This window comes from Dendropsophus ebraccatus, chromosome 1, assembly GCF_027789765.1.
Source record: "Dendropsophus ebraccatus isolate aDenEbr1 chromosome 1, aDenEbr1.pat, whole genome shotgun sequence".
Classification (NCBI taxonomy): domain Eukaryota; kingdom Metazoa; phylum Chordata; class Amphibia; order Anura; family Hylidae; genus Dendropsophus; species Dendropsophus ebraccatus.
The window spans coordinates 233,131,189-233,144,476 of record NC_091454.1 but is presented as its reverse complement, the minus strand read 5'-3'; the positions used below and the strand labels follow the sequence as shown (position 1 = coordinate 233,144,476).

At 47.9% G+C, this 13,288-nt stretch overlaps 1 protein-coding gene across 1 annotated transcript in view; it reads left to right on the top strand.

Annotated features, from left to right (window-relative positions):
- The window catches only part of LOC138786514 (elongator complex protein 5-like), a 39,060-nt gene that overhangs the window by 18,415 nt on the left and 7,357 nt on the right, over positions 1 to 13,288 (top strand). Inside the window, exon 2 of the mRNA XM_069963497.1 lies at positions 2,558 to 2,618. Coding sequence (XP_069819598.1) covers positions 2,558 to 2,618 — 61 coding nt within the window. The remainder of the gene's footprint in view (positions 1 to 2,557; positions 2,619 to 13,288) is intronic.

The window sequence follows — 13,288 nt, the reverse complement described above, 5'->3', positions numbered from 1 at the left end:
CTTTCTTCCTCTCTTTTTTTTTTTTTTTTTTTTTCTTTGATCCAGGACAGAGCGTTAGCTTACTCCCATGCTTTTTCATACACACGTAATACTGACTCGGGAGATATGGAGTGATCCAGTTTTGTTACATTGTAGTTGCTCGATGTTCCATTTTGTTATGATTTATGGATTTGTGCATTTGCACCCTTCTGGGTGTATACTGTTTTGTTGGTTTTATTAAATTTGAAAACTAAATAAAATTGAGAATAAAAAAAAAAGTAAAGTTAGCAGCTGCATTTCTACTTAAAAATCACAGACACAGACACCTGATGTATGTATCAGTAACACAAGTTTGGGAAGCGCCCTTTTATTGTTTTGTGTTAACTTTTATAGACAGAATATGGGGTGGTATTACTCATGCGCAGTGTATTCAAATGAAATACATAAACTTTCAATACAGGCGGGGTTTCAAGTCACAAGACAAATACATGTCACACTCTGATAGGTCAGTCCATAAATGGTCAGCAGTTTCCTGTCCTGCGCAGTCAGGCTGGTACAACGTGTTGTTTACCATATATATACCATATATATATATATATATATATATATATATATATATATATATATATATATATATATATATAGGTCAAAAGGTTAGAAAAATACATTGTGTGCAAAGACACTTTCTCATAACATTCTCTGTGTACCAGACAGTCAGCCATGAACTGATAAGGAGTCTCTGAGAAACAGTTTATGATGAGAAAACACTTGTTGTGTCCATGTATTCAAGAAAGAAGAAATATCCAAGGAATAGAATCATCCAGGTTAACCCTATTAAGAGGAAGAAGAGAAAGGGAGGACATGATGGAAACCTTTTATATATGTTACAGGAGGGAAGAAGGGAAAGGGAGGACATGATGGAAACCTTTATATATGTTACAGGAGGAAGAAGGGAAAGGGAGGACATGATGGAAACTTTTATATATGTTACAGGAGGAAGAAGGGAAAGGGGAGACAAGATGGAAACCTTTTATATATGTTACAGGAGGAAGAAGGAAAAGGAGGGACATGATGGAAACCTTTATATATGTTACAGGGGGAAGAAGGGAAAGGGAGGACATGATGGAAACCTTTTATATATGTTACAGGAGGGAAGAAGGGAAAGGGAGGACATGATGGAAACCTTTATATATGTTACAGGAGGAAGAAGGGAAAGGGAGGACATGATGGAAACTTTTATATATGTTACAGGAGGAAGAAGGGAAAGGGGAGACAAGATGGAAACCTTTTATATATGTTACAGGAGGAAGAAGGAAAAGGAGGGACATGATGGAAACCTTTATATATGTTACAGGAGGGAAGAAGGAAAAGGAGGACATGATGGAAACCATTATATATGTTACAGGAGGAAGAAGGGAAAGGGAGGACATGATGGAAACCTTTATATATGTTACAGGGGGAAGAAGGGAAAGGGGGGACATGATGGAAACCTTTATATATGTTACAGGAGGAAGGGAAATATGTTACAGGAGGAAGAAGGGAAAGGAGGGACATGATGGAAACCTTTATATATGTTACAGGAGGAAGAAGGAAAAGGAGGACATGATGGAAACCTTTATATATGTTACAGGGGGAAGAAGGGAAAGGGAGGACATGATGGAAACCTTTATATATGTTACAGGAGGAAGAAGGGAAAGGGAGGACATGATGGAAACCTTTATATATGTTACAGGAGGAAGAAGGGAAAGGAGGGACATGATGGAAACCTTTATATATGTTACAGGAGGAAGAAGGGAAAGGGGGGACATGCTGGAAACCTTTATATATGTTACAGGAGGAAGAAGGGAAAGGGAGGACATGATGGAAACCTTTATATATGTTACAGGAGGAAGAAGGGAAAGGGAGGACATGATGGAAACCTTTATATATGTTACAGGAGGAAGGGAGGACATGATGGTAACCTTTACAGTGCTGGCCAAAAGTATTGGCACCCCTGCCATTCTGTCAGATAATACTCTGTAAGATATAATAATATCTTCATCTATTTTGCTTGCAATGAAAAAAACACAAAAGAGAATGAAAAAAATTCAAATCATCGATCATTTTACACAAAACTCCAAAAATGGGCCTGACAAAAGGATTGGCACCCTCAGCCTAATACTTGGTAGCCTTTAGACAAAATAACTGCGAACCGCTGCTGGTAACCATTTTATTACAATGCTCGGCTGGAATTTTAGACCATTCTTCTTTGGCAAATTGCTGGCAGTCCCTGAGATGTGAAGGGCGCCTTCTCCAAATGCCCATTGTGAGATCATCTGTTCAAGCAGGCTTACCAGGTTCCCTTACATGACAGCTACCCAGGACTGTATTAACAGCTGCTGCTGCCCTAGGCGTTAAACCTGAAGACGCCCCATCTATACGCACCTATTGGCAATATCAGACCTGACCAATACCACCATACCCCCCCACCCCCCTGGAAAAGACACCAGATTTACTGGCAAGTCTGAACGAAAGGAGGGAAACTTGTGGTATGGTGACCTCCCTAGTGTGTAGTGACAGCTGCCTCCTTTCTCTACAGATGGCGCCTTCCTACCTGGCAGGAGAGTGCTGTGCACATTCATCATGGCCGCTCTGAAGAGGTGAGAGACTATGCTCAGGGGTGGGAGATATGAGCGGAGGAGGCCGTGGTGTGTGTGGAGGGGGGGGGGGATGAGGATGTGGCGGTTACAGAGAGGAGGCCATGGTGGTGACATAGGGCGTAATGGAGGAGGGAGGCTGTCATTGGGGAAGGAAGGATGAAGAAGCCGTGGTTTGGGGAGAGGAGGTTGTAGTGTGGGCAGAAGAGGGAAAGGAGGCTGTGGTGTGGGCAGAGAAGGATGTGGTGTGCCAAAAGGGAGAGGAGGCCGTGGCATGGTGGAAGAAAGAATGTGGAAGTCGTGGCTTGGGGGGAGGAGGGAGAGGAGGCCGTGGTGTGGGCAAAGGAGGCAGAGGAGGCTGTGGTGGTGACAGAGGAGACCATGGTCTGCGGGGAGGAGGGTCTGGTGTGGGGGTGGAGGAGGGAGAGGAGGGTGCGGTGTGGGGGTGGAGGAAAGAGAGGAGGGTGCGGTGGGGGGAGAGGAGGGTGCGGTGTGGGGGTGGAGGAGGGAGAGGAGGGTGCGGTGGGGGGAGAGGAGGGTGCGGTGGGGGGAGAGGAGGGTGCGGTGTGGGGGTGGAGGAGGGAGAGGAGGGTGCGGTGGGGGGAGAGGAGGGTGCGGTGTGGGGGTGGAGGAGGGTGCGGTGGGGGTGGAGGAGGGAGAGGAGGGTGCGGTGTGGGGGTGGAGGAGGGAGAGGAGGTTGCGGTGAGTATGGTGCGGTGTGGGGGTGGAGGAGGGAGAGGAGGGTGCGGTGGGGGGAGAGGAGGGTGCGGTGGGGGGAGAGGAGGGTGCGGTGGGGGGAGAGGAGGGTGCGGTGTGGGGGTGGAGGAGGGAGAGGAGGGTGCGGTGGGGGGAGAGGAGGGTGCGGTGTGGGGGTGGAGGAGGGAGAGGAGGGTGCGGTGGGGGTGGAGGAGGGAGAGGAGGGTGCGGTGTGGGGGTGGAGGAGGGAGAGGAGGGTGCGGTGTGGGGGCGGAGGAGGGAGAGGAGAGTGCGGTGTGGGGGCGGAGGAGGGAGAGGAGGGTGCGGTGTGGGGGTGGAGGAGGGAGAGGAGGGTGCGGTGGGGGGAGAGGAGGGTGCGGCGTGGGGGTGGAGGAGGGAGAGGAGGGTGCGGTGTGGGGGTGGAGGAGGGAGAGGAGGGTGCGGTGGGGGGAGAGGAGGGTGCGGTGTGGGGGTGGAGGAGGGAGAGGAGGGTGCGGTGGGGGTGGAGGAGGGAGAGGAGGGTGCGGTGTGGGGGTGGAGGAGGGAGAGGAGGTTGCGGTGAGTATGGTGCGGTGTGGGGGCGGAGGAGGGAGAGGAGGGTGCGGTGTGGGGGCGGAGGAGGGAGAGGAGAGTGCGGTGTGGGGGCGGAGGAGGGAGAGGAAGGTGCGGTGTGGGGGCAGAGGAGGGAGAGGAAGGTGCGGCGTGGGGGTGGAGGAGGGAGAGGAGGGTGCGGTGTGGGGGGAGAGGAGGGTGCGGTGTGGTGGGAGAGGAGGGTGTGGTGTGGGGGTGGAGGAGGGAGAGGAAGGTGCGGTCAGGGCCGGCGTTAGGGGGGGGCAAAGAGGGCAGTTGCCCAGGGCCCCCATCCCCCAGGGGCCCCCTGCCCCAGTTACAGTGAGTGTTAGGTGCAGGAGTGCACAGACAGCGTCCTGCAGCCTCTGTCAGTGATCTCTGGCTGCTATCAGGGGTCACACAGAGGCTGCAGGACGCTCTGCTCCGGAGTATGTAGCTTCCCCCTCCCCCTCCCTTCTGTACCATGTGATTTCCTCTCTCTTCCTGGTGTGGAGCTGTCGGGACGATGGAGGAGAGGGCTGCAGGGTGAGGAGCACAGCCTCCTGCTGCTGCTGCCGCCATGGACAAGGACAACTACACCCAGCATGCTGTTAGAGGGGGTAAGTATACTGTACATGTAGTGTGTGTATGAATGTAGGTGTATAATGGATGACTGTAGTGTGTGTTACATGTCCTGTGTATAGTGTGTGGGCTGGATGGGTTGTATCTGTATAATGTGTTCATGGATGTGTTAGTGTGTGTGTGTGTGTGTGTGTGTATGTATATATATATATATATATATATATATATATATATATATATATATATATATATAATAGTAGTGGTTGGGTCCGCGGTTACACAGTGCAGGATGCACAGTCCTCATGGGGTTCGGTCCTTCACCCCAATCGTATTCCAGAAAAACAATCCGAGGACAGCATCTCCTTATAAAGAATCTTTGCAAACTGGCACAATAAAGCAATAAGCACTTTATAAGGAGATGCTGTCCTCGGATTGTTTTTATATATATATATAGATAGATAGATAGAGATATATATATATATATATATATATATATATATATATATATATATATATATATATATATATATAGATAGATATATATATTAGTGTGTGTGTATTAGCACTGCTGACTCCAAGTGTTGAGGTGAATAGACTGTGTATAGGAGCTGCAGCCATTCCCTGGTGACCACTGAGGCCGCTGATTGGCTGCAGCTCCTATGTATAGTGTATGATGATGTCACTAAGGCAACACCGTGTATTTTATTGAGAAAAAAACAAGGTGGCGGTCACTGTATGGTGGTAATATTGGTCTGTATATAGTGTCATTATGCAGTGGTCAGTCTATGGTGGTAATATTGGTCTGTATATAGTGTGTATAGAAAGTTATTATTGCCATAGAGGGACCGCCACATAATGACTATATATACACTATATACAGACCAATATTACTGCCATAGACTGACCACTGTATAATGACACTATATACAAACCATTATTACCACCATAGAGTGACCGCCACATGATATTGGTCTGTATATAGTGTATATACAGTCATTATGTGGTGGTCAGTCTATGGCGGTAATATTGGTCTGTATATAGTGTATATATAGTGTCATTATGCGGTGGTCAGTCTATGGCGGTAATATTGGTCTGTATATAGTGTATACGGAGTCATTATGCGGTGGTCAGTCTATGGCGGTAATATTGGTCTGTATATAGTGTATATAGAGTCATTATGTGGTGGTCAGTCTATGGCGGTAATATTGGTCTGTATATAGTGTATATATAGTGTCATTATGCGGTGGTCAGTCTATGGCGGTAATATTGGTCTGTATATAGTGTATATATAGTGTCATTATGCGGTGGTCAGTCTATGGCGGTAATATTGGTCTGTATATAGTGTATATATAGTGTCATCAAGCAGTGGTCAGTCTATGGCGGTAATATTGGTCTGTATATAGTGTGTATAGTGTCATTATGCGGTGGTCAGTCTATGGCGGTAATATTGGTCTGTGTATAGTGTCATTATGCAGTGGTCAGTCTATGGTGGTAAAATTGGTCTGTATATAGTGTATATATAGTGTCATTATGCGGTGGTCAGTCTATGGCGGTAATATTGGTCTGTGTATAGTGTCATTATGCAGTGGTCAGTCTATGGTGGTAAAATTGGTCTGTATATAGTGTATATATAGTGTCATTATGCGGTGGTCAGTCTATGGCGGTAATATTGGTCTGTGTATAGTGTCATTATGCAGTGGTCAGTCTATGGTGGTAAAATTGGTCTGTATATAGTGTACATAGAGTTATTTCTGCCATAGAGTGACCGCCACATAATGACTCTATATATACACTATATACAGACCAATATTACCGCCATAGAGTGACCGCCACATAATGACTCTATATATACACTATATACAGACCAATATTACCGCCATAGACTGACCGCTGCATAACGACTCTATATACACTATATACAGACCAATATTACCGCCATACAGTGACCGCCACATGATATTGGTCTGTATATAGTGTGTGTGTATATAGTCATTATGTGGTGATCACACTATGGTGGTAATATTGGTCTGTATATGGTGTATATATGGAGTCATTATGTGGTGGTCATGGTGTGTGCTGGTCTGTATATAGTGTCATTATGTTGCGGTCAGTCTATAGCGGTAATATTGCTCTGTATATAGTGTATACAGAGTCATTATGCAGTGGTCACTCTATGGCAGTAATATTGATCTGTATATAGAGTCATTATGCGGTGGTCAGTCTATGGCGGTAATATTGGTCTGTATATACAGTCATTATGCAGTGGTCACTCTATGGCGGTAATATTGATCTGTATATAGTGTATATAGAGTCATTATGCGGTGGTCAGTCTATGGCGGTAATATTGGTCTGTATATAGAGTCATTATGTGGTGGTCACTCTATGGCAGTAATATTGGTCTGTATATAGTGTATACAGAGTCATTATGCGGTGGTCAGTCTATAGTAGTAATATTGGTCTGTATATAGTGTATATAGAATCATGTGGCGGTCATGGTGTGGTGCTAATATTGGCGTGTATATAGTGTCATTATGGGGCGGTCACTTTATGGTGGTAATATTGGCCTATATATAGTAACGTTTTCTTCAATAACGGTATGGAGGTAATATTTGGTCCTGATATAGTGATTTTTTACTTTATTTTTTAAAACAATGCATATAAATAGTTTTTGTGTTTACACCACTAGCGGCAGTCCTGACATGTAGCGGCAGTCCCGACATGTGGCGGCAGTCCTGACATGTGGCGGCAGTCCCGGCATGTGGCGGCAGTCCCGGCATGTGGCGGCAGTCCCGACATGTGGCGGCAGTCCCGGCATGTGGCGGCAGTCCCGGCATGTGGCGGCAGTCCCCGCATGTGGCGGCAGTCCCCGCATGTGGCGGCAGTCCCGGCATGTGGCGGCAGTCCCCGCATGTGGCGGCAGTCCCCGCATGTGGCGGCAGTCCCGGCATGTGGCGGCAGTCCCGGCATGTGGCGGCAGTCCCCGCATGTGGCGGCAGTCCCGGCATGTAACCTTCTGAATTGACTCAATGTGACTAAGGGCCCTAATATACAGAGCAAAAATTGTCCTAACCTGGCCGATATCGCTCTGTGTATATAGAGACAACTGTAATCAGCTGATCATTGTCTTTTGGCAAGTGTAAAAATCATTGTCTGCTGATTGTGCGTATAACATAATAAAGCTGGTACTTACCTGATCACGTTCCCCGGTGTCCTCAGGCCTTGTCTGTTTGTTACGGCCAGTGATTGGCTGAATGGCCGATCACTTCAGAGAGAGGACCAGAAGTGAGAGCTGGGACTGGGGGATCCCACAGACAAGGCCTGAGGACACCGGGGAACGTGATCAGCTAGTATATATCTTCATTGTTCACTATATACAGCAAGGGCTGCACACACATCACTAATGAGATATATATATATATATATATATATATATATATATATATATATATATATATATATATATATATCTCATCTGGCCCTGTCCTCCCCATACACAGGAATGTTCGGCACAGCTGAGCGTTTCTGTGTTCTCTATAGGAGGGGTAAGCCATAGCCAGACAGATCTGATGACGGCTTGTCTCTCTGAGAACAAAGAGGTTGGATGTTGATTTTCCATCAAGCTCAACCCCATATGTCCACTGATATCATGTCAGAGGACTGTACAAAGAGCCCCATTCACCTTACACTGATGGCCGAACCCACCACGAGCAGCAGGTACCACCAACAAGTGTATGGGAACCTTAAATTGCTGCTACAATATTTCAGCATTTGGGGCCCCACTTTGCTCAACTTTGCCCAGAACAAAGCAGTTCCGGCGGCCATCTTGGAAACCCTGGCCCCACGAGCGGCTCCAGCAAAGCGGGTTCCCACATCTAAGAGAGAGACAAAGCACCTTGGAACAGTGAGTAGGGGTAAAGAGAGCCACCAAACACCCCCTGACACCCTCAGTGAAAGCAGAGGGAGCCAAGAAGCACAGTGTGAGGGCAGACAGGACAGAGGGGAAATGGCGGCCATATTGGATGGGGCATACACAGCCAGTGCTTATGAGAGAACAGCAGCAGCATACAGCACAGGCACAGAGGAGACGTATGAGGAGATGAATGTATGAACATGGTAATTACCCTCACCCCTACCGATAAGAGACCCCCTGAAACCAACAGTAATTACATCAGAGTACAGAACACTACCAGCCCAGACACCACCCCTGCATGCACAATCTGCACAAACTAAGAGACCGACATATGAATCTGATTACTGACAGATCCTCCGAATAAAAGAACGCTATTAAAACCCCCACGTAAACATGGGCTAAACAAATCACTTTACCCCCAAGACATCTCATGTTCAGCGTACACAATCCCGCAGCAGCTATGCAAGAACACTTCCCTTCCACTGAGGAGGCCATGAAGACACTCCAGGGCCATCCAGAGCTGCAGGCCTTACTAACACTCCTGCCAACCAAAAACCACCTCGGCATCATGGCCAGGGACTTAAAATCATCCTGGCAGAAAGAGCTAAACATAGTGCAAAATGATGCCAAGACCCTCAAAGACACAACAGCGTCCATGGGGAAAATACAATCTGAACATGATGAACAAATACGGAAGCTTATGTACACCACTAAATCACTGGAAATTTCACAAATGTTGACCCTAAGGCTGGACGACATAGAGAACATTAATCCGCAGAATCCGCAGGCTGCCTGAAGATCTCAAAAGACAGGAACTACACCATTCTAGGAAGAGCACAGGACTCCCCAATGGAGTTGGACAGAGGGGGGGGAGCCCTGATATATGACGTGATATGTTGGGTCCACTATTTCAGCTTAAAAGAAGATATAATGAGAAAGGAGAGATCACTTCACAACATTGAGTTCTACCTGAGATTGAGATCTATCTTTTACTGACCTATCTCCGCTGTCCTTGAGATAAAGATCAACCCTGAAGCCTCTAATCACGAAACTGCAGGAACACAACTTGCCTTACATGTGGGGCTCCCATTAATGGGGAGACACCCAGGAGGAATTACTACCTTAAGGGAGTCCAAGGAGCTACCAGACTTCCTAGCGACACTAAACCTTCCTAACTTATATCTAGCAGATTGGTGTGGCTTACACCACACCATGATCCTCCCTCCAACAAACTATAACCCGCCAAGACGCTCAGGCCCATCTAACAGTGACCAGCGAAAAGACCCTCCCCCCCACAACAAAGGACAAAAAAGACTCTGTGATCTCCAGGTTGACAAGCTACTCACTATGTTCATGTTTTCTATGAGTAGCTGACTTTACCAAATGTTCTTCGTTCTATGTCTAGGCACACTGATGAATGTTCCATAGTGTATGCTAAAGCCTCCATATAGGTCTCCCAAGGGTCCACTAGATGCAAGTGCGTAACTTATATTACTGAACTCAAACCAAACATGGCTAAATCTAATAGATGAGTTATATTCAATAGGCCTATGCTTCACTGTATATGCATGAGGAGAAGACAAGCAAACTCACTCTTATAAAAATCTAAGTTAAAGCGTAACTGTCATATTTTTTTTATTGCAGAAATCAGTAGTATAAGCGATGTTAAGAAACTCTGTAATAGGTTTCATCAGCCAAAAAAGCCGCCTTCTGTCCTCAAGAAGCAATCTCCCAGCCTCCCCCCCTGACTTCTTATCTGTGCATTATCAGGCAAACACGTCTTCATTACAGAGAAGCCAGTGAAGACGGGCTCTGCTCTCTCCATTGTAAGCCTATGAAGGGGGGAGGGGCTGAGGGAGATGAGGGAGCAGGAAGAGGTGACATGAAGGTCAGCTGTTTGTAGACTCTCTGGGCACCTAAACCGCAGGATTCTGGGGTCAGAAAGGTCAGTGCTTATCTATGAACTTACTGAGAGAAGATTGCAGGGTGTTGTGCTGTGCAGGACTGCTCCGTGCTCACTCACTCCTAACAGCCCCTCCCCTCTCCATAGCCACATAATGGAGACAGAAATCCTGCTGCTTCTGCAGTGAGGGGGGAGGCTGGGAGATTGCTTTTTCTGTCCAGAAGGAAACACTTTTGGTTTATAAAACCTATTACAGAATTTCTTAAAATCGCTTGTACTGTTGATATTTAATGTTTTCAAAAAAATTGGCCCTAAAATGACAGTTACGCTTTAAAGTGACCCTGTCCCCTCCTTTTTGCATTCTGACATCTCTACACAGGTGTAAAGGGTAAATTTAGCGGTTTTCATACCTTATTTTATATCATACGTCATGGAGCTTGTTCAAGTAAAAAGTCATCTTTTATCAACTGCAGATTGTGTTAAGTGGACGGGGCCTCGCGGCATTAGCGCCAATTAGCCCCACCCACAACGACACAGTTTGCCCCGCCCCCTCACCGGCCATTGGAACAGGCTGTCCGAAAGGTCTAGACTCCACCCTCTTTACGTCGGCCATCCAATGGGCGTCAAGGGGCGGGGCCAATGGTACTGTTGTGGGTGGGGCCACGCCCACCTAACATAATCTGCAGTTGATAAAAGATGACTTTTTGCTTGAACAAGCAGCATGACGTATGATATAATATAAGGTATGAAAAACGCTAAATTTACCCTTTACATCTGTGTAGAGAAGTCAGAATGCACAAAGGGGGGTGACAGTGTCACTTTAATGGTGCGTTCACACCTACAGGATCTGCAGCAGATTTCATTTAAAGGGGTAATGTCGTTTTTTTTTTTTTTCTTTTTAAAAAAAATTTAACTATAAAAAATAAGTGGTTTTGTATTTTTTATTTGGCATGTGGCATCAGTGTTTTAAAACAATGTCATGTTTGCACAGGGGGCTGCCATGTTGAATAGCCTCTGTGTATGGTGTCATTTCACAACACCTACACAGACGCTGTACGGCACACACATAACATTGAAGTGAACGGGACGGAGTCCGTCCCGTTCACTTACACTGTGTTAGAGGAGCTGTGTGCTAGGCATGTCCAAAGACATGCGCAGTACACAGCTGTGGGAGGGTGGGGGCGCCATTGCATAGAAGCCTGCACTAGGGCTAATGGATATACCAGCACAATACCGATACCGGTATTTGTGGTATTTCTCCTCCCCTCAGCTTCCTTGCGTTTTCGCTCCTAAACTGCCAGATCGGTTCATCACCCCGCTCCCCCCAGGACACATGCTTCTCTTCTGGCAGCCATCTCCCCCTACCCCGTACAGCCGCTGACCCGCTCCATATACCTGGCACGGAGCACACGCGGGGGTGATGGTGGCAGAAGGGGGGCAGAGGATGGGGGTGATGGTGGCAGAAGGGGGGCAAAGGCTGTATTTCCTCCTCCCGGGAACACACGCGGCCCTCACGGCAGGCACCCCCCCCCCCCCCCACCCCGTACAGCCGCTGACCAGGCACTGAGCACACACGTGGCCCTCCCGGTCGTACGCACCTGCAGGTCCCCAGTCTCTGAAAGAGGGGCAGCGGGATCGTGTGATGGCATCACTGCATTAGAGCTGTATAGCGGGATGTGAAGGTGCAGTGCAGACCCCGATTCCGCTATACAGCTTTACCATCCGCAGCGATGTCACCAAACGATCTTGCGGTCCCTGTGGCCTCCTCTTCCAGAGACCGGGGACCTGCGGGTGCGTGCGGCCGGGAGGGCCACGTGTGCTCAGTGCCGTGTATGTGGAGAGAGGCCACAGGGACCGCAAGATCGCCCCCCCCCCCCCTTCTGCCACCATCACCTCCATCTTCTGCCACCATCACCTCCATCTTCTGCCACCATCACCTCCATCTTCTGACACCATCACCTCCATCTTCTGACACCATCACCTCCAGCCTCTGCCCCCCCTTCTTCCACCATCACCCCATCCTCTGCCCCCCCTTCTTCCACCATCACCCCATCCTCTGCCCCCCCTTCTTCCACCATCACCCCATCCTCTGCCCCCCCTTCTTCCACCATCACCCCATCTTCTGCCACCATCACCCCCATCCTCTGGCCCCCTTCTGCCACCATCACCCCCAGCCTCTGCCACCATCACCCCCAGCATCTGCCCCCCTTCTGCCCAGCCTCTGTAGTAAAGCTGTCTGATGTTTCATGTATGAGTGTGTGTGTGCGTGTATGAGCTGTCTGTAGGAGAGTGCGTGTATGAGCTGTCTGTAGGAGAGTGCGTGTATGAGCTGTCTGTATGAGAGTGCGTGTATGAGAGTGCGTGTATGAGAGTGCGTGTATGAGAGTGCGTGTATGAGAGTGCGTGTATGAGAGTGCGTGTATGAGAGTGCGTGTATGAGAATCCATGAATGAGTGTGCGTGTATGAGAGTGCGTGTATGAGAGTGCGTGTATGAGAGTGCGTGTATGAGAGTGCGTGTATGAGAATCCATGAATGAGTGTGCGTGTATGAGAATCCATGAATGAGTGTGCGTGTATCAGCTGTCTGTATGAGAGTGCGTGTATGAGAGTGCGTGTGTGAGAATCCATGAATGAGTGTGCGTGTATGAGAATCCATGAATGAGTGTGCGTGTATGAGCATCCATGAATGAGTGTGCGTGTATCAGCTGTCTGTATGAGTGTGCGTGTATCAGCGTGCATGTATAAGCTGCCTGTATGAATGAGTGGGCATTAACGATGAGAAAATGTACAGTAGTAGTTAAATGCTTTGCTATGCTCGGCTGTCAGCCCGCTGCATTTGAGCTCCGCTCCAGGTGTCTGGAAAATCTGGATAGTCCTGACAGAAGTTTCCCAGAGCTGTACCCAGATTTTCCAGACACCTGGAGCGGAGCTCAAATGCAGCGGGCTGACAGCCGAGCATAGCAAAGCATTTACCTACTACTGTACATTTGCTTCTCCCAAGTGTGCAGGCATGAGCTGTCTGTATAAGTGTAA